This window comes from Takifugu rubripes, chromosome 7 (assembly GCF_901000725.2).
Source record: "Takifugu rubripes chromosome 7, fTakRub1.2, whole genome shotgun sequence".
Taxonomy (NCBI): domain Eukaryota; kingdom Metazoa; phylum Chordata; class Actinopteri; order Tetraodontiformes; family Tetraodontidae; genus Takifugu; species Takifugu rubripes.
In genome coordinates, this window is record NC_042291.1 from 2,002,339 (window position 1) to 2,025,962 (window position 23,624).

Below are 23,624 nucleotides of genomic sequence, written 5' to 3' on the forward strand. Positions count from 1 at the left end.
TCTCTGAGCAGCTGTTGCGGGTTATTGATGACCTCATTAGAATGCTGCCCGCAGCACAACGGCTGACTTTGAAGGACTTCCCATATGCGATGGCACAAACCGCCGAGGAAACGGCGCGACGCTCGCTCCGTGCCAGGCAACATTTCCTAACGGTCTTTTTTAGTCAGAGAAGCCACATTTTGGGCCTGTTCCATCAAATCTGAGGCTCTTCCTGCCTTTTTTGTGTGTGTAAATTCTGGTTTACACTCTTCTTAAACACTTTAATCACCGATAGTTGCAATAAATGTGTCGTATACGTCATTGGACTTACAGTAAGTAAGATGTGCAGGAGTCATAACTTGAATTTAGCCCTTATTTTTAGATTTTCTTTTCCAAGTTATACCTCATTACATCACCTTATTAAGAGGCAAAGCACATGAAACATTCTAATTACTGCGTGGGCCCGGCGTGTGACTGTAAAACACGTATGAAACATGTGGCGGAAGGAGACGCCGGCTAACCGACTGAAACATGGGGAGCTCTGCCAAGCGCTGCAACGTCAGACATGTCCAGAACCGATGCGTCGGCGCGGCGTTTCAGCCGGGCTGCTGGAACGAGACGTTACCGCTCATCTGTCCGGCGAATATTCATGGCAGCACATGTTTTGTTTGTCAGCGTTTCAACTGAACCCACACCTAAACAAGTCCGGAGCAGCTGCTCTTTGGTGAAGCAGCACAGAGCGGATTCACCGGCACCGCCAGCCCTCGCTTGGACTCCCACACACGGTCCAAGAAAGAGGTCTCTCCAACTGTCCCTTCCCTGTTTAATATTAATGAGCAGTTTATGGAACACAAGCCCATTTACTTTAGCCTAAATGTTCAAATTATGGAGTCTGTTACTCTGCTTCTCACTAGCTTGCTGGAAGTAGTCAGATTTAATAGCATTTTTGATTGAAGAGATGTAGAATTAGGAAAGTAACATACTGGGTTAAGGATCCATCTGCAAGCTGCTCAAATTGGCCTTCACACCCCATAAACTTTCTCCTTCCCAGTCTCACACGTAGACACACCATAATGTTGGTAATGAAAAGACTTTGCCATCGACACTGGAGGCCAAAATAAACTTAAACGTTGGTTGTTCTGCTGACTGAACCCTGTGCACAGAAGGGCTGATGTATGGGTGTAAGAGAGGAGGAGCGGACAGCTACAGCACATCTGTGTGGTGCTTTTAGAGTAAGCCAGGCAAGCGGATACATCAGACCAGCCCCACAGAGTCGGATCAGGGCCTCTTTTAACGTGATCAATCCATTTGGACCAATCAGAAGCAGTTCTGTTTGAGGGAACATTGAACCTCTTTGTTACAAGGCAGTGAATTGCAAGCAGGACTGAATCATTTGTCAGATTTTAATTTTATTTGATGATGTTGATGCAGATTCTGGTGGATTAGGAGAACCCCCCCCCCCCCCCGCCCACACACACACACACACAAACACACAAACATCCCTTAAATAGGGGTTTAAAAGGCCCCCAAACAGGAAATATTTTGTTATTTTGGCTATTTTATTTGAATCTCTTTGAAATCATCACCGTCACATCTGCCCCGTCAATAACAATAAACAGCACCTGCTTTCAGACAGATACTGCATTTAGCCCGGAGCATAAAACTGATGTGTAGACTGGCTGCTTGTTCATTACCAGCCCGTTTCTCAGTGAGAAGCAGAAACTGGGAAACCTATACAGCCCCCCCGTGGTTCTGGGACATGGCGCTGAGCTGCCCAGCCCTGAAACTGAATGAAATTTGCTTTTATACGCTTTATCCAAATGCCATCTATGTTATTGTCATTGATGCAGCAACATCAGTGACATTAATGCAATGCTCTCCCCCGTTTCATCTAAAACAGAGTTTTTCTCAGCGTGGACTTAAGGGCTTGAAGCTTTCAAAGGAAGCTCAGCCTTTGATGGCTGGATAACATCTGACATTTTCTGAAGCAACTTAAGTGAAACATTCACAGTGGCAGCACGTTATCTATCTATTTATCTATTTATTTATTTTATTCATGCCAACAGCGTTTGGCTAGCTTTGCTAGCTCCATTATTTGGACTGCTGAGTGATAGCGGATGAAAGTTTAGATATTTGAATTTAAACAACTCAGACTTATATTTGACTAAAATGTGACCAAACTGAAGCTGGCACATAGTTTACTATTTAATGACACCCCCCCCTTTTTTAAAAAAAAAATCATTTTATTTTATCTTGTGGCATCCTTGATGCTGAAGTCTGCCTACAGAAAAAAGGATGTTAAAAGATACAATTAAAAATTGTGTTTCCAGTGGTTGGACTAAACTAGCTTGGTAGGAGGATGCTAATGTAGCCAACAGGGTGTGTGATTAAAAAGCTGAAGGAAGAAAAGACACAAAAACTGGAAAATCAGAACCGTCACTCAAAGTCAGACGAGGATGAATCATTTTTAATGATTCAGCTTCAGCCATGTGCACAGACCTCGTGAGAATACCCGCCGAGATAATTAGGCACGTAAGAAAGACGCCATAAGATGTCACATGACTTCAGTGTTGGCGAATGTCAGGGCCTGTTCAGCAAGATTTACCTGTGTGTGCATTAAAAAACTCCATCCATCCATCCATCCATCCATCCATCCATCCATCCATCCATCCATCCATCCATCCATCCATCCATCCATCTATCTATCTATCTATCTATCTATCTATCTATCTATCTATCTATCTATCTATCTATCTATCTATCTATCTATCTATCTACTTACTCTCCTATATATCCTCTCCTCTCCTCTCCTCTCCTCTCCTCTCCTCTCCTCTCCTCTCCTCTCCTCTCCTCTCCTCTCCTCTCCTCTCCTCTCCTCTCCTCTCCTCTCCTCTCCTCTTTCTCTACCCAGCCCCCCCATCAGCAGGAGGGTCCCCCTACATGTGCCTGGTCCTGCTCAAGGTTCCTTCCTGTTAAAGGGGAGTTTTTCCTTGCCACTGTTGCTTGTCTGGGGTTAGGCCCTGGGATTCTGGAAAGCGCCTTGAAATAATTTTGATTGTAAAAGAGGCTATATAAATAAAGATTGATTTGATTTGATTTGATTTAAAATGTCCATGTTGTCACCAAAACCAATGGAAGTCCATATGAAGAGGTAAAAACACCAAGACAGTGTGGTGAGACACTGGGAACCAATGTCCAAACCTAAAAGTTGCCAAGAGTTTACAAGGATTACATGTAAAGCATTTGCTGTTTAACTTTCAGCTCTCTGTAGAAGAAGAAGAAGAAGAAGAAGAAGATTGTGCAACAGCCAGCGTGGCCTCTGTCCCACCTTGCAACGATGGAAGCGACCGTTTGATTCATTGATTGTATTCATAGATGTCTCTTCATAAAATTGAGCCCTCAGGCCTGGAATGTCCTACACAAAGAAGTACAGTCAATGCACCACGTGTTCAGGTTGTCATTAAAACATTGTGTTCCTGTTGTTTTCCTCATCCAGTGGAAACAGGCCCAACTATAATGCACCTCCCTCATATTTCCCCTTTCCAACTTTAAGCTCAGTTCACACTAGTGCGAGCTGGCGATGATAAGACATCACACCTGAAGCGTGATATTCTTTCTGGCCTCTCTGTTAGCTTCAACGGGTCTGATCATGCCTCGACACCTCAGTATTCCACTTGATTGATTTTGTCTGCTCTATAAATCCTCGGTGAGCCTGTAAAAAGTGACCAAAACAAGGCGTGAGCAGCACGGGTGGCGCTGCATGTGCAGCTGAAAGCTTTACCGGCCGTCAACAGTCACGCATGGTTGTGACTCCATCTCAGAGGAGGCCAGTAAATGAAAAAATACGGACCTTTTCGACAAACTGCTCCACACGTTCCCTCCTGTGAGTGCCATTTTTACAGCCATGAAAATGTCCTTTCGTCCTATATTTATATTCCCGGAAAGTCTCCGGTCGTTGTCAGAGGACACAGAGTCACGCAGAGACGGCGAGACATTTCATCTCTTTATCGGGGCCGTTTCACCCCGAGCCGACTGGATAATTCAATATGACGGCGTGAAGATGAAGCTCCGATACTGATGTGTCAGTTATTTGCTCTAAAAAGAAAAGACGGTGGTCTGTTGTAAACAATGACTTTGTCCCCCACTAAGCTTCTGCCATATGTTGTTGTCATGTTGAAATATGATGCATCAACTCCATGTTCAGGTCCTGCTGTGCGACACCTCATTAGAGAAGGATGATGGCTTGCTGTAATTACACATCATTCATTAATTGGTAACCACTTGTAACGTTATTGGGACGGACGCTGATAAGTTAGCGCTTCCCGACGCTGCGCGCGTGTCAAAAGCAACCATGAGATGAGCTCCTTATCGTCGGTAACATCCGCTGAAGTGATGTTTGTTCGTGCTCTGCGGTGTGTCACATTCCAGTTCCAATTTCATCCATTACAAAATAAAAAATGAGGGGGAAGAAAATGCTGAAATGAAAAGTTTTTAGATGAATGACTTCTGCTCCGACCGCTTCACGTTTATGCCGATCTCAGCTTTCAAAGGGGGAAATCGGCGATGAGAAATGATGGATTAGCATCAAGCCTGGCTGCCTTATGGACACACAATCAGTCCGGATTCGGAAAACCCAAACGCACGTTTGTGCCGCCCACATTTGGCAATATTGATTCATTTAAGGGCTGCCACTTAATGGAAATGCACAGCTAAACAGAGCAAGAGAGCGATACAAAGGTAATACAGAACCGATCCGGTGAAATACCGGCCAGATGGGTGAAGCACAGAGGCCAAAATGACATATAAAGGGCCTGATTTTAATGTAAATTAATTTAAATTTAAGGCTAATTTAAAGCTTACTATGAAGGGGAACTTGAGGCTTTTTTGCTCAGCAATAAAACAAAGATTGAGGGGTTTATTGTTGTTGGTTTGGGGTACTAAATAAGCACGTTGTGGGTGAATCCAACTGGTCAAGAGCAACGAAGCACTGTGCAACAAGACTCTGAAGATTCTGGACATCCAGCACTGGAGCTGAAAAGGGAATGCTTCCCCAGCTCTGGTTCCACCTCTCACGTCTTTTATTGCCAACACTCGCAACCAGTAGCCACTGGTTTTTCACCTGCATACAAGTTTGTCACGGCGTGCTAATCCGGCTGTGCTGCAGCTGTATTGGAAGAGTGATCGATGCACATTGGAGCGGTATTGAAAGAGCAATCGTAGCATCATCAGGCTGCATGCTGAGATGATCTGAGCGTCATTTGTGTGTGCAAACGATCTATATCCAGTGTGGAAATTTCCATATTCAGTGAAGGAAGCCTGTGTTTGCAAAGAGGTAATTAAGCTACAAAGCTGGGTGAAACAAGAACCTTTTTATCACAACTCTATGCCTCTATATGACGTTTTAAATGACACTTTTTGATATCCTGGGAGATACGGTATATTCAGACCTGGAGGAGGGAATGCCACCGGAACATCCATCAGCTACCACATCCAGAACTGTGTCAACTGAGTTATCTTTAGGTTTAACTGACGTCTGATAGAATAAACCTGAAGCAAGTGAGTTATCAAGAAGATGGTTCTGGGTTTAACTCCAGCTGGAGCGGAGTTGGCATGTTGTGTGCGCGTTTGGACTTCCTACCTTTTTGTAGTTGCACATCAAAAACCCTGCCCAGCTGACCCGAGCCTTCACCTTCCACAACCAAGAGCTTTGAATTAGGGCAAGGCAGGTTTTTCTGCTGTTGGGGTCACGGGGAGGGGGCGCATATGGGCGGAGGCAGGTCCACCCCTGGATGAGCTGCCAGTTCACCATAGGGCCCTATATGAGCATTTGTGGGGGCGATATGTTGCTCAAGGGCACCTCAACAGTGCTCTGAAGGTGCCGTGGAACCTTCCACTACTACCAGAACCCCTTCCTTGTTTTATCTGCACCGGGGCTTGAACCAAGAACCCACCGCTTCTCAGCCCAGTCCCCAACAGACTGAGCCCATATTTTAATGTAATTAAATTCATTAATCTCCATTAAGCACTTTCTTCCTTTGTTGAAAGACTGTGAAATGATTTCAACAGAGCAGTAATCCCCCCCACCCCCACCCCACCCCACCCCCCTACCCCACCCCACCCCTACTTGTTCATCCAGGCATCATGGGAAGATCTGCGCCATAAGGATGGAAATTCATGTGATTCCAGCAGTGGGATCTTTGTCCGCAGCAATCGTCATTCAGCTGTTTTCTTTACAGCTTTACAGGCAGCACCTCCTAAAGGAAATTGAGTTTTCTGGGACAATGACAACACCGAGCAAGGTTCAGCGCACACTGGCCCTTCTATCAATCCAAACCTCTGCTGCAGCTACAGATGGCTCAAGCCGACAGCTCCGGAGAGACGAGCACAGCTCGGCTTGGATATTTATTCACCCCCAAATGGGTCAGTGATATACAACCATCAGGCTCCACAGCTGAGGAGAGTCAGGCACAAACATCACCCACTGACAGGTAATCAAAACCAGAATTGTTCTAAAGTCAGGAAACTAGTCCAGACCGAGCCAGCTGGGACAGACATGCTAGCATTGGATTGGACTTTCCTCACCTAGCATTTTAGCCACGATGCATTTAACTAAGTAAAAACAAGGAAAATATGATTAAAACAGCAGGGAGTGTAAAAACTACCGATGATGCGTTTAGCTGCAGCTGAACAGCCTTAAATCAACATAGATTAGACGCCATAAGAAGCCCTAATGTGACTGAGCAGCCACACATACAGCTGCCGTTGAAGGCTGATTCAGTTCATTAAATGCTATTACACTGCGCAGAGCATTTTGAAGATGCTTTGCATCTTAAAATAGTCTGTATTTGTTGACCTACTTCCTGAAGTTGTTATCCATATTTTCCATCAGCGGCTGGCTCCGTTGCCAACCTGGCGACAGAGAGATTCTTTAAAAGGACGGGCAGGAGGCAGCTCGTAATTCTCTTTCCTGTACCTGGAGTCTCCGGTATTGGTCTTGGCATTCTCCCTCTCATCGTTTAATGTTCCTTTTATTTCAGACCGTTTGAATTCCCACACTGTCTCCCCTGGATCGTATCTTGTTACGAACCGAGGCGTTTTCTCTGTTTTGTCATGACTCCCCTCCTTTACCTCCTCCCTCAGTCATCTTGCCTCTCTTACCCGTAGTTCTTCTGCCTGCCCGGGTCTGAAAGGATTAATTGATAGTGAAAGATAATAAATCTTCCCATTAGGCCCACGGGCCCTCTGCCCGTGGCTCATTATGCGGCTGCTGCTCCTCGGAGCAACAGTCTGGGTTTTCCTGATTGTGCCGTTCCGTCACCAGCAGGGTCAGTCCTCAAATGGTGACCTCACGTCAAGACATATATTCCTTCGCGCAGGGCCGCTTAACTCGCTTCATTGTTCTCTGTCTCTTCAAATGTTCACATCCAAAAGTCGGCTGAAAAGGAAAGACGAAGCGCCATCACATGGGGGGGACGTCTGCACCCACAGATTTAATCCGCGGACATCTTCAACCCACCTGTCAGCCTCTAGTTCAGACTGGTTTTGGCCTTTTCAGCCAGAGAGTCCTTGACAACATTCAGGCAGTCAACAAAGTGCTCTAAAGGTCACAATATGTAATGTGGGCGGGAGGGAGTGCTGTCAGCTGACATGGCAGGCTCCGCATGATGAACTGGTGGACAGCCGCCTGAAACCCCTGTTTTTTATCGCTATGACGACATGTTTTCGCTATATTCTGCAGTTTGAGCAGGAATTTCCTGTCCGGCTGATCGCGGGTGCTTTCTCCATGCAGCTTTCTCCAGCTTCTGTCAAAAACAGAGACGTGGCGCATTCGGGAATCGGAGCGCTGTATCGCCTCTGAAGCAGACCCAAAAAGGTGCTGCTCCGCGGGCAAAAACACAAAAACAGAGCTGGCTGCCAGAGCTGTAATGCTGCACAAATGCAGCTGGTGGATTTAATCGTGGGTAAAAAGACTGGACTGACAAAAATATATGGCAAAAGAAATCTCCAACCCAGCTACAAACATGATAGTGGATGAGAATAGTCTGAATCTGCTCTAAACATCAGTGGAGACTGGACATTTGTGCTGCTCATCCTGGAGATACTGCAGGTCTGAGGGGCTGCCATGAGCGCTGGATGTTAAAGATGAGGTCGGGTTGAGCCCCAAAATGACGTGCACGCAGTGAGGAGAGTCTCCCGGTGGAAGGAGCAGGTGTGAATGGGTTCAAATCGGTGTTGGAAGAAGAAAACGTGAAGGTTTTAGGACGGACCGGGTCTTTGCTATTTGCACAAGCGCAACATTTACTCGTAGTTGCGCAATGTGGTTGGTTGTCATGGAGATGCAGAAACATGAGCTCAGCAGGAAATGTGTGATTTGTATACTTTTTTATTTAAAACTTCATATAACCCAAACAGCAAACTGTACATTTGAATTATTCACATTATGTGTCAAAAAGAAAATAATTCAATAGCGTTGCTTTAACAGTTCCATGACCCCCCCCATGTTCCATGTTTACTCTGCCAGTTATTTTAATGTTCTCTTGACACATACAGTTACTAGGAAAACAGGATCTTTTTATTTTTTTTTATTTTTTTTACAAAACCTTACAAAAAACTATATTCATAGAAATCCTGCATGTCCACCGAGAGAGAGAGAGAGAGAGAGAAAAGACAACCCAAAAGACAATACGACCCTGGTCGGCACCAACAGATTTGTGTTCCAAACGGTTTCTGCCAAACGGCGCAACTGAAAATAAATAAATAAATCAAAGGGCGCTCTTTTTCTAAAGAAGTCGAAACTGCTAGTAGAACACGGGTCACGTTGCTCGCGCTTCGCCATTGTTTTTCTCTCGTCTCGTACAGTTCTGTGGAGACGCCTTTATTATTCACACGGATTTATGTACTGAAATAAAGAAAAGGAAAGTAAGATACAGCAAATTCAGCAACCGCACTGACTGAATCAGTCCGTCTCCCTGTAGAAATCCCAACAAATCTTTTATTACAAGGATTTTTTTTTTTCTTTTTATTTCACATGTTACAGAGGTGAACGTTACAAACCTGTGTCTAAAACCACCTGCATGGGGCGCTACAGTACACATGAGGAGGGGAGGAGCTAAAGTAGAACCACGTGGTGGCGGCGGCGGTCCTGCTTAAACCAGCTCTGAACCCTGGTTCCAGAGCAGTATAGGTCCAGTTAGGAAAGATAAACTCTACTCTTTACACATTTAAGGTGGCCACCCACCCCCGCCCCCCCTGGTCTGGCCATCGCCACCATGGATGCAGATAGAATATACCATAATATAATTCATTTTCTTTAACTAAATAAACAATGTTTCGGGCTGTGAAAGTTGGGTGAAGAAAGTAGGTAAGCATCTATCATTTATTCCACTTTAAACATAATTCATTTCTGACCATATAAATTTAGCAAAATACATTTTCTCCTGCAGATCTTATCTACATACTCTACTCTGCAGAAGGAAATCCAGAAACAATTATACACAACAGCTCTACCAAACCAACGCTAACTTTTATGCGGTTTATTTAAATCGTGGTGTTATTTCTTTCTTTTTTTTCTTCCTGGCATTTCGACAGAGAAAAACCTCACAGAGGCTCGTTGTTCGCTTGGCTCACAGGCGGCGGCGGCGGCTTCATTCTCGACCGTGGCGTCGATGACGTGCACGTACACAACTGGCACCAAAAAGTCAACCAGAGCGCGCACAAACAGCTTCCTCCGGGATGTTTGCGCACAACAAGTGTCTCAGTCCGGGGGGGGGGGGGCTACTCAAACAGGAGACACAACCTCCGCGATCCTTGAATATTACTCATCACAGCTGGTTTCATGACACCCAAATCAGATGAAAATGCTTTTCGGGGGGGTTGCAGCAACAGCGGAAGTGGCCTAAAGTTCAAAGGTCAACATTAGACTTCATAACTAAAGGCCTGATCCAATGTTGCCCCCAGTGAGACCATTTTTTTGTGCGTTTCTTAGCTAAGTAAGCACACGTTTGAAATGATATCGTGTTGATTATCCTTCTAGGATTATAAAGAACCAGCTTTGTGTTATTTACATTATAGTGTTTGTTTTCAGGAAGATAAGAAATATACAGTGAGATGATTGTGCCAAATACAATTCACTTTGGATATCTATTACCCTGCATGGCTGATCGGATTTCTTCCTAATACCATTAATCCCAACTTCGGTTTACAATTTATTGACGCGTTGGACTAAGTGTGCATGAACCGGTCCGTTCCACACAGTTTTGCTGCACCGTCAGGTCTTTGGCAATTAATGTGATTCGGGTTAAGTCGTGTAAAATTCCATGATTAAGAAAAGAAAAAAAAAAATCCAATGAAACGTTATGATTTAATGGCCCGAGGTGGAGTCAACGCCGTCTTTGCTGTGCTCGGATGAGAAATCGCTTGTGTAACAATATAGGCGAGTTCTCTTTGAACGGAGGGTTGATGTTGAATCCTGGTTTTGACGTGACTGCAGTTCCCCTTTCCTCCCTCTACATCTACCATTTACTGCCGCTATTGCCAAAGCATTGCGCGTCTCCTCTGCCGTTTGTGGACATAATCCGGAAAAATCCCCTCCGTTGGTATTCCCTAGTCGTTTTGCTCACGTAAACATCAGACCTGAAACGGATTATTCGTTTCCCCAGAACATTTCAGAAAGGCTTCTATTTTTTATGTGACGTTTGTGATCCGGAACACAGTGATGAATGCCGTCATACCTGTGTGGCCGACGCTGCCATTTTCAGTTGCCCGTGTTTTGTTAGTGTCCCCATGTCACTGTGGTTCATGGTGAATCTGGTGATCCCGTCTATGCCATTGTCCCTAGTCTCTGGCACCACCCCCGAGATGTTGCTCAGGAGGCTTTTGGCCTGGGGTGAGCACATTGTCATGGAAACACGGGAGTCATCCCAGTGCTGCAGCTCATGTTGTCCTTTCCCGGGAGTCGTCGGTCGTTGTAGGCGTGCATGTTGATCACCGCATCCGTCTTCACCATAGCTGGAGGTTGAGGTTTGTGCTTCACCCGCCTCTCGCAGGTGAACGACAGTCTGATCTCGTCCACCATGGCACTGCACAAAGACCTCTGGGCATAAAGGGAGAATGCGGGGAGGAGAAGAGAGGGAAGGGGGACAAGAGGGGAACGGGATAAATATCTTAGCTTTAAATTGTTCTGGCAGAATGTGTCGACGGGCTGAACATTCATGGTGCGTCACAGCGAGCGTTTGCTTGTGTGCATGTTCGCACAGCCGCCGGCTGCAGCCAACATGGTTCTTTACTGCCGCTGCGTCGGTAATAGAGGAGCAAGCAGAAGTGAGCATGCAGCTGCTCTCTTTCTGCGAGGAAAACGGGAAAAAATGCTATTTTGACATCTTCAGCGACTAATAATGGACTTATTCCCTCACTCTAATTTGCAATAATGCCAGTAAAAATCAGTAATGTGGCCAAGGACTCCGCGAGATTATTTTAAGACGTGCAAATCCTTTTAAAGAAACGTCTGAACTGAATATGAGAGCGCAGCCTTGAGTCGGAGGCGATGCATGGCGTGTCAAACATTTACCACTGGCTTTGCTGTGAGGATGACGTTAGATTAAAATCATTTAATAACCTAAACCCGCGAGGCAAAGATCAAATTCAATGTCTCGTCTGTAGAACTCAAGCTCCCAACTGGTGGGGTTCCAGATTGCAGCAAGAGGATCCAATTATAACTCATCTTGACATACTTTAAATCCAAGAACCCCTTAAAAAGCCACTACAGTGGGACCTCTACTTACGAAATTAATTGGTTCCGGAAGTTGTTTCGTAACCTGAAAATTACGTAAGCAGACACGCGTTTTCCATGTAAATGCCCGAATCCGTTCCAAGCCCCCAAAAATTCGGACATATTTTTTTTTATAAATCATAAAAATGCATCAAAACATGTAAATACATGTTACAATTAGATTACAGCTTTAGCGTATTTTTGCCTTTCGTATCCTGAAATTTCTTTCGTAACAAGAGGAAATATTTTCCAGTTGAGAGGTTTCGTAACCTGGAAATTCCGCATGCAGAGACGTTCGTAAGTAGAGGTCCCACTGTATTTGATTTCAAACTTGGGCTGTGATTATTATTATTAGTATAGAGTGATATATAAAAGTACATTTCTAAACTGGGACTAATCTGATTGATCCTTAGATATTCTGTACTTAATCTGATCACTAGATCACTAGAGAGCCCTAATTAAATTAGCTCCATTGACCTCGTCCATACAGTGGGATGCATACAATAATATTTAGGGACACATACCTGCTCGCGCTCTGCAGTCTTCCTCAGCTTGTAGATGAATTCAGCGATCGCCACGAACACCGACAGCACCAGGCCGGATGCCAGCACAATAAAAATACCACCCAGGTTTTGGATACCCATGGGGCCCGTCTCGCGGCGCTCCTCATCCAAGCAGCTGCTGCCGCTCCACCACTTCTCCTTCAGCATGTGCAGGCGCCCGTCCTCCATGATGCTGAGGATGGCGATGCTGATTTTGTCCCTGTATGGAGACCCTGGAAGGGGCGGAAAGCATGTTTTCATGCCAGCGTCCTGTCTGATTTACACAATACGCTTCACCTTCACTATAAAAAGCCCCACCCTTTATAAGAATTCCCAATTATGGAGTAAATATTGGAAGCTCTGTGGTTACCGAGTGGCGTGCCGATGCCGTAGCCTTTGCTGTCGATGAGCCCGCCCACTTTTGTCAGGTTACAGTTCCGCCTGGTGATGTAATCGATGGTGGAGGACTCCATGAGGAGGGCGTAATTCGACTGCATCACCCGCTGAACACCATCTTCAACAGATTTCACCAGCGACGTGCTCGGCCTGCTGCTCATGAAGGCCCACATCTTCTCAAACGTAGAAACCTTGGATTTCTGAAAGGGGAGAGTTTGCAGCACGGAAAATGCAGGCTCGGTTCGAAACTAGGCAACTTTTCCAAAGTTAGGAGCGCACATTAACTCGTCGCAGGTTTTATGCTGCACATTTATGCTCATAATGGTGTTGAAAAGCAACAAAATACCTTTGCATTCATCTTCCACCAGGCTTTTTGGTATTACACGCAGTATTATTGGGAGGTCACATTAATGCCGTGTCTAATCCCGGATAATTACTGTCTGAAGACTCGCAGCCATTTCGAATCGGGAGGAAAACCCTTCATTGCGGGAGAGACAACCTCAATTATCAAGAAATGTCTGATAGGTTAAAACTATTCTGTTACAATCCAAAGCCAATCTTTTCAAAATGATTTTTTATTATTACAAAATGAGGTAACATAGGAAATTAATCTACGCTGAAGAGAAAGCTAAGGAATGATCCATAAAGACTTATTTTAAGAGTTCACCAGGGCCTCAAATCACTCGCAGTAATGTTCTTTCTGCTTCCAACAGAAGGTAAAGGTGAATTTTTAACTGCTGCTTTTAAATACTGGGTAAGAGTGGCCACAAAAACAGAACTTTTTTTTCTCTACTATGTTTCTGCTTTTACAGTTAGTGTTTCATTAAAAAGTATGTTTGTGTCAACTGTGATGTTGGAAATAAAGCTGAAGTAAAAACACAAGGGGACACGTTCAGATGCTTTTTACAGGGTTCACAGGTGTCGGACCCTCTCTCAACCGTTGGACCATCAGGCTGCTGATGTCCAAAGTGCGGCAGATTGTGGGAGGAGCTAGTTTTGAGCTTGTCCCGAAGCGGCGTGACAGATACAGATAATATATTTGGCATTTGTGCACCAAATGGGTTGATAGATCGGTAACGGAGCTCCAATTTTGGGGCGACGTAGGTGTGATTCTGGCAGAAGCTCTAGTGGCAAAGATGTTGAATCAATTCCACCGCCATTACGTGGCTTTCAAAGCCTCTCTGCGCTTCCAGAGCTGCCTTCAGCATTTAAAGCGCCTCTCTGCCTCGTTGAGTCCACATAATCGGGCCTTTCTGCGAGCCGGGGGGCGGTTCAGAGGGCACGGGAGCCACGCCACTCTGATGAGGTAATTAAACACCTGCGTCTCCTTCCATTACTCAGTTCACTATCACCCCTGCGGTTCATCAAAGTACACAAAACCATCTAGAATAACTTTCCTTCAAACTGCTCTTCAGACAAACCGAACTCAAGGTCGATTTATCATCAAAGGGTTGAGGAGCGGCAGCTGGAGCTGAGCTCCTTCTCAGTCTTGTCATGTTCTTGTGTTGAACCTACAGAGAGTAACTCGGTGTTGTTCCTATTTTTACAGCACAGGATTGAATGTTTTCTGTTATGTGCTGTACAAGAGACAGGAGCCCACATCCTGAACGCAGCAGCGGGACGCTTTTTTTTTGGCTGGGGGGGTCCAATGCTCAGGCATCATTCAGCAGATTCAACACAGCAACATACAGCATTTATGAGCTCAGCCGCAAACTTCTGGGGGTGTAACAAGTAGCGATGCCCCGGAAGGGTCTTTTTGTTCTCTTGCTGTCGACTTGCCGGTTTATTCGGCGCCACGGCAACAGAGGCGGCGGCACAACGTGCAAAAATAAAATGAAATAAACCCGAGTTGAAGAGCCTGCAGGCGAAAAGCTTGGGAAGAAGAGCTTGCGATGGAGGAATGCATCGACCGGCGCAGAGAAGAGGAGAATCCTTAAACAAATGTGCTCGCTGCAGGAATTAATATCTATTAAAATAAAGTAGCACACGCGCAGACGTCCGTTCTGGTGCACGTTTCGACAGGCTGCTTCATCTAAAATTGATTACGCGTGCTCCATTTACCTTAAAGAAAGTCATGGTGGCGCCGTCTTTGACCACGCCGTACTCAATCTTGGTCTGCTTAGCGATGTCGTCGGCCGAGTCCACCGGCGAGTCCATCCTCTCCACGGTGAGGAAAGCGGCTAAATTGGCTGTGTAAGACGATATGATGATGAGCGTGAAGAACCACCAGATCCCACCGATGATCCTGGTCGACAGGGCTTTGGGCATCAGCTCCGAGCCTGGATCACCACAGAGGGGGGAAAGAGTTACCCAGAGCATCAGGAGCCTGCCAACACCGTCGCTGAATCAGACAAATGCAAATGTTGTTTTTACTTTTGTTAATTAGTCTGAAAATGCTTTTGGCAGCCTGGCTGGTGCTGATCAAGGTGCTACCAGTGAGAGAACCGCTCACACAGCCAAGATTGGCGGCTAGGCTAATAGCTGAGCTAGGATTTCACAAAAATAACGCGCCTGACCTGCCCCCCGGGGTTCGACATTTGTCATTGATGCGCCTCCTTTCAAGGTGACGGGAACCTGAACGCATCGTCGCGATGTAAAATTAAAGCTTTAATGTGTAGTCAGTCCTCTCACAGCGGTGTCATTAGCAGTGCGCTATATCATGAGCTTCAAAAGTAGAAGACACCCCATTTGCACACCCTGTCCAGAGCCTGATTCATATTCCGCAATTAGGGAACTGTTCACAACTGTTCACACTCTGAAATGGTCTGAAAAGTGTAGCTGAAACGCTCTAACAGGAGATGTTTCAGGAAAATAAGAGCATTTATTGCGTATTATATCTTGTGATTATGGTTCTTAGTGGGCCAGTTGGAAGTTGGCAGGTTGGAACAGGAACAAAGTTCCTTCAGATCTCAGGACGTCCACACACGTTCCCTCCTGAACCTGGCCTAAAATGCTGATGCCAGCAGGACACGGCGATCCACCCCGACACGTCCCAACTCCATGAACGAGGTCGGTCCTATGCTGCCGTGTCCTTCAGGAAGGATTACAGGTTAGAGTAAGGCCCCCGGGAATATGTCAGGACATGTTGTCAGATGAATGTTGTCAATGTGTGCTCAGCACAATACACGCTATCACGCCAAATAATATATAATTAGTTGATTCCCAGCTCCCTGACACTGGAGAGAGTGTGATCGAATAGATGAAAGAGAGAGAAAAGATCAGAATCATATTAGAGGAAAACCCACAAAACTGTACGGTTAAAGTAATTCATCCATCATTTTGACTGAAAGGCCAGTAATTAAGAAATTAATTTGTAATTGTGCACGTTTTTCACTTTGAGCAGTTAATCTGCGATGCTGAAACGTGCCGAGAAACCAACTACTGCCAACAATCTGCTGCAGGAGATGCAGCTACAACACTTTCCTTTCGCTAACAATAACCAGACCAACGTGTCTGGTGAGGATGCGTTCAGGTGCTCACAATAACCAGACCAACGTGTCTGGTGAGGATGCGTTCAGGTGCTCACAATAACCAGACCAACGTGTCTGGTGAGGATGCGTTCAGGTGCTCACAATAACCAGACCAACGTGTCTGGTGAGGATGCGTTCAGGTGCTCACAATAACCAGACCAACGTGTCTGGTGAGGATGCGTTCAGGTGCTCACAATAACCAGACCAACGTGTCTGGTGGGGGATGCGTTCAGGCGCATTGTCTCCTCCGTGGAGCGTTTTACTGACTTTCCCAGTCAGGTGGTAGCTCTTAAATAATGATGTTTCTGATGAAAGTCTTTATCGTATTGACATGAATTAGAACGAGTGGCAAATTCACTCTCCTCTCCAGCCTTGAAGACACAAAGCCGCCACGGCTTCTTTCTGACACAATCTAACGAGCTCTGAATGTCGCCCGTTTGGCCTAAAACAATCAGTCTCTTATTAAGAGCAGACATATTTTTCAGGAAATCAAGGAGAAAGTGGAAGCGAGAGCTTTGGGAATAAGCCAACTTTTGAAGTCTCTTCAAAAGTCGCTTTAGACGGTGGGGGGGGGACAAATTAATGGGGAATGATCAGACATATGTTTGCTGTGGGGAAAGTGCACTGAGACCCCCAGGAACGCTTCTGACGGGCACAAAGTGTTTGCTTTTGCACCTCCTTACATTTTCTTTGTCCTTTGTGTTGTCGACGACACCTTCCTCCCACAGACAAGCTGCTAGGACCCCCCCCCCCCACCACCCCCACGGTTCTCGGTTGTCCTCAAAGGCTTCCATTTGCATTTTGAGCGTGTCAGAGAAATGGCTTCCGTCTCAGCTGCTGTCACCGTGTTTGGCAGACAAGCGGAGAGCGTCTGTTGATGCGACACAGACAAAATATATCTGGCTGCCGATGCCACCTCCCTGCTTGTGTCACAGTGTGTTACGGAACGCCAGCAGCAGCCCCCTTTCAGTCTGAAACTCACAAGTAAACACCCAGTTTGTTAATCACTCCGCCATAATCAGGCAACTTTAAAGTCGCCTGACATTTATAATCAAGCGAGGCGACGACTCGCAAGAAAAAGGAAAAAAAAACAAAGTCAAACCTCGCACGAACACACCCTCATTAGCAGGAGCTTCGGGGTTTCGAATTTGCAAAACAATGGAGGTTTGGGCACCGAGTCGGAGTCACGGGGAGAATTTTAATGGGGAATTCTCCCCTGTTTAGCTTAATAATAAAGGCAACTAACTGGCTCATTTTGGCTGGATTCTCTGTCCTTCCTGACACGTCGCCGCTGCACTCGCAGTCCTCTGCCCGCACCGGCAAATTGGCCGAGCGCTGCGGAGCGTCTGGCCTTAATGAATTGCTGAACGTGTTTGCTGTCCTTACGGGAGGAGATCCGCCGCCGAGCCTCCCTGAGCCTCCTTGATTTGTCTTGTTACGCGGAGCTTTGGCGTTTTATTACGATAGGGTCCTTTTCCTCCGCCGTTTTCCCGCTCCCTCATTTATTCATCTAACCCCTTAAAAGGTGCCCAGCGTGCGTAAACCCGTTTACGTCCCATTGTTTCATTTTCAGTCAAATGGACGTTTTTTTTTTCCTTCAAGGAGAAACGGCTTCGGTCCTTTTGATTTAAACTAAAGCGCCACACAAGGCCGCGCCCATCAGCGGGGTCCTTGTCCCACAGCTAGAAGCAGATGCCTGGCCCGTCTGCGGCGACTCGACTGTCAGCATCGCACCAGCCAGCCCTAGCACGGATGACAGCTGGCATTTGTCAGACATGTACCCTTTTCATCCCCGCATCAGAAACGTCTTGAGCGGGGCCAACGACTCTGTTTCCGGGAGACGGATGTGGCAATGTTTTCCATCCTCGGCTGACAATCTTTGACAAGTGCCTGGCACCTACTCCTGCCTTTTTAAACAGCAGCTCGGTGACAACAGCCCTCCTTTGTCATGGAAGACGGAGCTCCGCGGCTCCCGACAGGTAACCGTCTTGCGAAACAAGTCGTGGAATGAAAATTGGGGAGCTTGTCAGTTAAAGAGGCAGAGAGCGGGAGCTGGGAGAACACAGGGAGGCGAAGGGAGGCGTGGTGCTACTGGGACTGACGGGAAATATACCTTGCTGCATTAAAGAACCGACTCCAAACCAGAAACTGTTGAGGAGGGTGAAATTGTTCTCCACCACATCCGAGCCAGGGTTGCACGGATGGGCGTCGTACCACTCGTACGGGCTGAACCTGCAGAACGAGAAGCAGAATAACGGTTAGAAATGAGGAGAAGAAGGGCTGTAGGTGGCTTGTTAGGTTCTCTCCTGGCTGCTGCAGTCTTGCGGTCCTCCCTCCTTCGTGGACGGCGCTTGCGCGGCCATTTTCAATTTGCAGAGGTAACAGAGCGTCACTGCTGGCGCCTCGTGGGCTAAAACTCCCCCGCCCCCGGAACATCTTAAAGGAGGAGATTCAGGCAGCGTTTCCTTTGAGGTTATCTTTGGACGCACGTTTACCTGGCGACACATTCTGTTTCTAGTTCTCAGGGTTTCCGTGATTGGCTTAATCGCTTTATAACCTTGACAACTGCTCTTTCGTTTGAGGAGTTACCTTCAACATACATGGTTTGTTCGTTTGTTTTAAATTTGGGGTGAATGTTCTCAGCTCACAAGAGCCATCACGGAGGTAAAATTAATTTTCCCAGACTGAAATTTATATTCGTCTCAGAGACAGACCCACTCAAATTTAATTATGTGCCACAAAATAGTTCGTCAGATGTCAGCGGTCTTTTTTAATTAGGGCGCTGAACAGGCCTGGAAGTCAACCGGGAAGCTGCTTTTTAAGTATCTCTTCGCTAAATTCCTCCCTCTGATGTCTGGTACTGGTGGGTTTTGATTGGCAGGTTCGTGTTTTCTTACATGTCAACTTTAGCTTCTCTGTGTCCGAGTGCACAGAGCTTCTGCTCACTCGAACCATCTAGATGTGCTGAATCATGCAGTCCTGTTATCTCTCAATCAAGTTCAAGAAAAAGGTGAGATGACGGGAACAATAACAGCTTTTGGACCCTTCCTGTAACCAGGGCAACGCAAAAATCCGGCCGTCTTCCCGGTTATCATCATTTAACTTGGAAATACACAATGTAAGGTGACATTTTTAGACATGTGCATCGCTCTCTGCTGCCAGATTACCGCTCGGGAAAGAAAAACCTGCTTCTCCAGCGTCGTTTTAGTAAAGTTCTGGCTCATTCAGACGTGACTGACGCCCCCGTCGACACTCTGATTGGCTGATTCGGTAGCTGTGGATTCTCATTAGGAGCAGCTAGCAGGGAGGAAGCTATGCTGCTTTCTGTACCTCGATTTCCTGCCAGGAAATAGTGATAACTTATGTTTGAGAGATTAATAAGGTGTCAGTTTGCGTCTCGTTGCACTTGCTGTAATGTACTCACGGCTGCGCTGCATTTAATGGCAGCTTTTCAGAGGTGTCGGGATGGCTTTAGCAGGCGTTTACTGTTGCTGTCATGTGAAGCTAAGACTGCTACCACAGTGAGCTACAATAGCTTAATATCATATTATAGTCTTATAGGAAATCGGAGCTTACATTCAAAGTTTACAACATAAAAAGGCAAACTGAAATTTACCATAATTTTACATTTACCGTAATTTCCGGACTATAAAACACTAGTTTTTTTCTACACTTTAAACACTGCAGCTTATTCTACGGTGCGGCTTATTTATGTTTTTTTTTCGTGGTGCACTATCACAACTATTGTGAATCAGTCATTTTTACTAACCCTCATCAACAAGGAAAATACTAGAAGAAAAGCATATGATGCAGCTTTTAAGTTAAAAGCGATCACTCGAAATCGAGCTGCCGCGCGTAATCTTGGCATTACGGTAATCAATGGCGAGAAGGTGGAGATGCCCGCCTGAAGACCTGATCCAAAGCAAAAAGACGACAAAAGCTTTTAGACATAAACATCGCAGGTGGCCCGAACTTGAGAACGTTCTGGAAGACTGGGTGAACACACAGAGAGCAGGCGGCCGCGATGATTCTGCTGTACAAATCAGAGGGAAGGCAAAAGCAATCGCCACCGCCATGAAAATAGAAGATTTTAGAGGTGGGCCATCAGGGAGTTTTAGATTGTTCATTGTTTGAGTAAAAAAGCATAAACAACGTAATTTGTGTGTAGCTGATACAAGGTAGCTGCATTACAGACACCGTTAGAAAAAAAAAAAAACATTTACCGGTACAATATATTTGTTTATGTTGCTAAGTGGATTAAATTAAAAGAAAAGTTAAAAAATCCTGACGTGATAAAATTTGGATTTAATGTCTCTGTATAAACATACAAGTGAAAAGAGTGGCTGTTGTTTCTTACCTGTCTGTCACTCATCAGTGACTTGTCTCTTACGGTAATAAAAACATATACAGGTACTGAATGTTTTCGATCTAATTTTTCATATCACTACGTGGGATACCTGTGGTTTATAATCCGGTGCAGCTTGTATAAGTACAAAATTGATTTTCTTTCTAAAATTACATTATGCTGCTTTTAATTAGGTGCGCTCTGTAGTCCAGAAATTACGGTACTTGGCGTCCATATTCAAGATGAACCAAACACACTTTGACTATTATGCAGGTAAAAATTAAAAGACTCGGGGACACATTAAAGAAACTATATTTTACTATAGAAGTTATGGAATAAGAATTGTGACTTTTAAGTACGGGGAGGCCGTGAGCTGACGTGGCAGAGTAGAGACGTGATCCTCGCTTACTTTATAAGCAAATATTTCTTTTATCCAGCAGTAAAACACGACAGCATGTAGGCAGCTGCTGCCGTGGCTCGTCTGGGGACGCCATCCTTCAGCTTTCATTTCACTTCATCAAAAAGTCAAAGCTACAGCGAAACTTTAAATCTTGACTTAATAGAAAATGTCCCCATCAGCAGCAGAGTGAAACCTGAGACGCTGAGCGACGTGCCCCAACTGAAAGGCACCTATACACAAATAACCCAGCTGTAATTAAGACAAGACGTCTACTTTCTGCTAAAAATGCCAGAGTGCCTCCATATCTCCAGTTTTCGAAAGGCCTGAATGCAGTGAAGGATCCTTCACTGCGCACGCCACGACTTTAGCAACCTGGCCGACCCGAAAAAGACAAGACGCGACAATTTGAGCTGATTTCACGGGTCTCACAACGGCACCAAATGAAGACAGAAGAGTGCAGCTGTTTGCTCTCCAGCCCCCGAACTCTCCAAAAATGGGCTTTTTGGAGAACTTCCTCAAGCACCAATTTGCATGAGAAGCTGCAATGAGGAAAAAAAAAACCTGAAAAATGGTGCCTGCAGGATGTTCATCACATTCATCACCAGAAAAAACCCACAAGTGAGACACTTCTCAGGCAATTAAATCATTATGCGGGATCATTTCATGACTTATTATTTGGAATGATGAATCTTCCATGTGAATTCAGCTTACCATTTATAAATACACATCAGGTGTGTGTTGTGGTTCTTGCAGATTTGCATTATTATGTGCCTCAGCCAATATTTTATTATTTAAAAACTGTGTTCTCTGACCAATTTGAAATAAATGACAGAGGAAAGGAGAAGTTGCACACTTAAAATGACAGCGACTTCAACTCAGCTTGAGGTTGTTTTTATTTTTTTATTATTATTTTGCTTCCCTCCCCCTTAAGAATGGTGCGATTGGTGTAAATGACCGTGGAGCCAAAGGGTGCTTGTATAACGACGGGGCGGAAAGGGAAATAACTTACCTGGCGATGACGAACAGGACGCAGCTCACTCCCAGGTAGGCCAGCAGGATGTAGACCCAGATGTCAGGAGTCATGGGGTTCAGGAAGGAGAAGAAGCCGTTTTTGGTGGCATTGGGTTTGCGGTACAGGATGCTGATGCCGGTGTTCATGAAGGGTTTGGTGAAGTCGATGGCCTTTTCCCGCATGTAGGTAATGGTGAGAGGAGCCACTGCCAAGTCTGCTCTCTGGGAAAACAAAACAAAACACAGATATGATGGAACAAGACTTTTACGGGGAGTCAATGATGTCATATGTTATTGTTTATTGTTGGCATAAATACTGAAATTAATAAAAAAACAAAAAACTAGTGATATTATGTGTCTAAACTATCGATATGGCTAATGGCACTCACAAAGTTAGCAACAAATGGACCCACGGTGCTAACTAAAAGAGGAAATAGCAAACCAACAACAATAAACCAGGTTTGACGGTTGCACCGCTGATACGCCGAGCACGGTGACAGATGCAAAAAGTAGAAATTTGAAATTTCATTTTATTTCACTGTCAGTAGTTGAGAAAGCATGACGCTAATGTAAAGGCCCTCTGTTGCTGTGCATGCTGGGAATGTCCCAGTGTGTGTCTGATGAAAGCCCCCTTGATTCAGGATTATACCAGAAAAAACATCCGGAGCCAATAAATCGTTTAAAAGGGAAAAAAGACAGAAAGCAGGGTCATGACATGGACTACTCACTCATTTAAAAGGAAGAAAAACCAAAAACACTAATATCAAGAAAGAGTAATAAGCAGGTTTTAGCTCAAATCACTGACAGGTACCCAGTGGACAGTTTAGGCTAATGGACAGGGACATTGTCCGACACGTCCACCAACCAGTAAGAAGACATAAGTCAAACCAATGACGTTCTTCAAGAAAGAGAAGAAAGATTTCTATATTAGCTTTAGAGTATGCTGGCCTGGGGGCTGCTAACTGATTCCATGCACATCGTCCCACACAGCTGACATGTCCTGTTAGCTATAGCTTCCACTAGCAGAAACGTGAAACCTAACAAAATGGGGTAGATTAGTCTGACATTCTCTAAGGTTACTAGAATGAACTGTGGGAACTGACAATTCTATGCTGGAGATAAAGATCTATACATTGCGGTCAGTTATTACCACATACATCCACAAGACAGCACATCCAGAAGGTTAACATTTATTCCTGCGGCCCCCACAGCCCAACTCCCCTGAACACAGGCTGGACAGGAGGTTAATGAAAGCAGCAGCTGGTTCATGCTTGGATAGCTTTTTTCCTCCTTTCTTGCTAGCATATAATGAAATGCAGCAGGGTATCTTTACAGCTACAAGGCTGTTTTTCCTACTTAAAATCAGATCTCATGTTTTTGACATTATGAGGAGTCGGTAAAACTAATGATTGGAATCAAATGTTTTTATAAATACAGAAAATCTCAATAAGCTCAAAAGAGACGGAGCTCCATGAAGCAGCCGGGGGCGCGGTCCCTTTTGAATCGCCTCGTATCACAACCTTTCCCTGTTTCTCGCTTTTGTGTTTTTCCGTCTCTTCGGTCACGCGGGAACACCCGCCCGGGCCGTAAACAAAGGTCGGCGCGAGGTCGTTCCAGCAAGGTGTCCCCCGAGGAGACGGCAGGGTGAAGAACCCTGCGGTGCCTCTGCCGCCCCCCCCTAAACTCCTCAAATTTCTACTTCCCAGACGCTCCC

At 45.5% G+C, this 23,624-nt stretch overlaps 1 protein-coding gene across 3 annotated transcripts in view; it reads right to left on the minus strand.

Moving 5' to 3' along the window:
• Positions 1 to 8,346: 8,346 nt before the first annotated feature.
• The window catches only part of grik3 (glutamate ionotropic receptor kainate type subunit 3), a 70,422-nt gene continuing 55,144 nt past the window's right edge, over positions 8,347 to 23,624 (minus strand). For all 3 annotated transcript variants that reach the window (XM_011605083.2, XM_029838870.1, XM_029838871.1), the window contains 6 exons: positions 21,909 to 22,132; positions 18,268 to 18,386; positions 14,746 to 14,963; positions 12,659 to 12,884; positions 12,271 to 12,521; positions 8,347 to 11,069 (listed from right to left, as the gene is read on the minus strand). In XM_011605083.2, the coding sequence (XP_011603385.2) occupies positions 10,704 to 11,069; positions 12,271 to 12,521; positions 12,659 to 12,884; positions 14,746 to 14,963; positions 18,268 to 18,386; positions 21,909 to 22,132 (1,404 nt within the window). In that variant the 3' untranslated portion in view covers positions 8,347 to 10,703. The remainder of the gene's footprint in view (positions 11,070 to 12,270; positions 12,522 to 12,658; positions 12,885 to 14,745; positions 14,964 to 18,267; positions 18,387 to 21,908; positions 22,133 to 23,624) is intronic.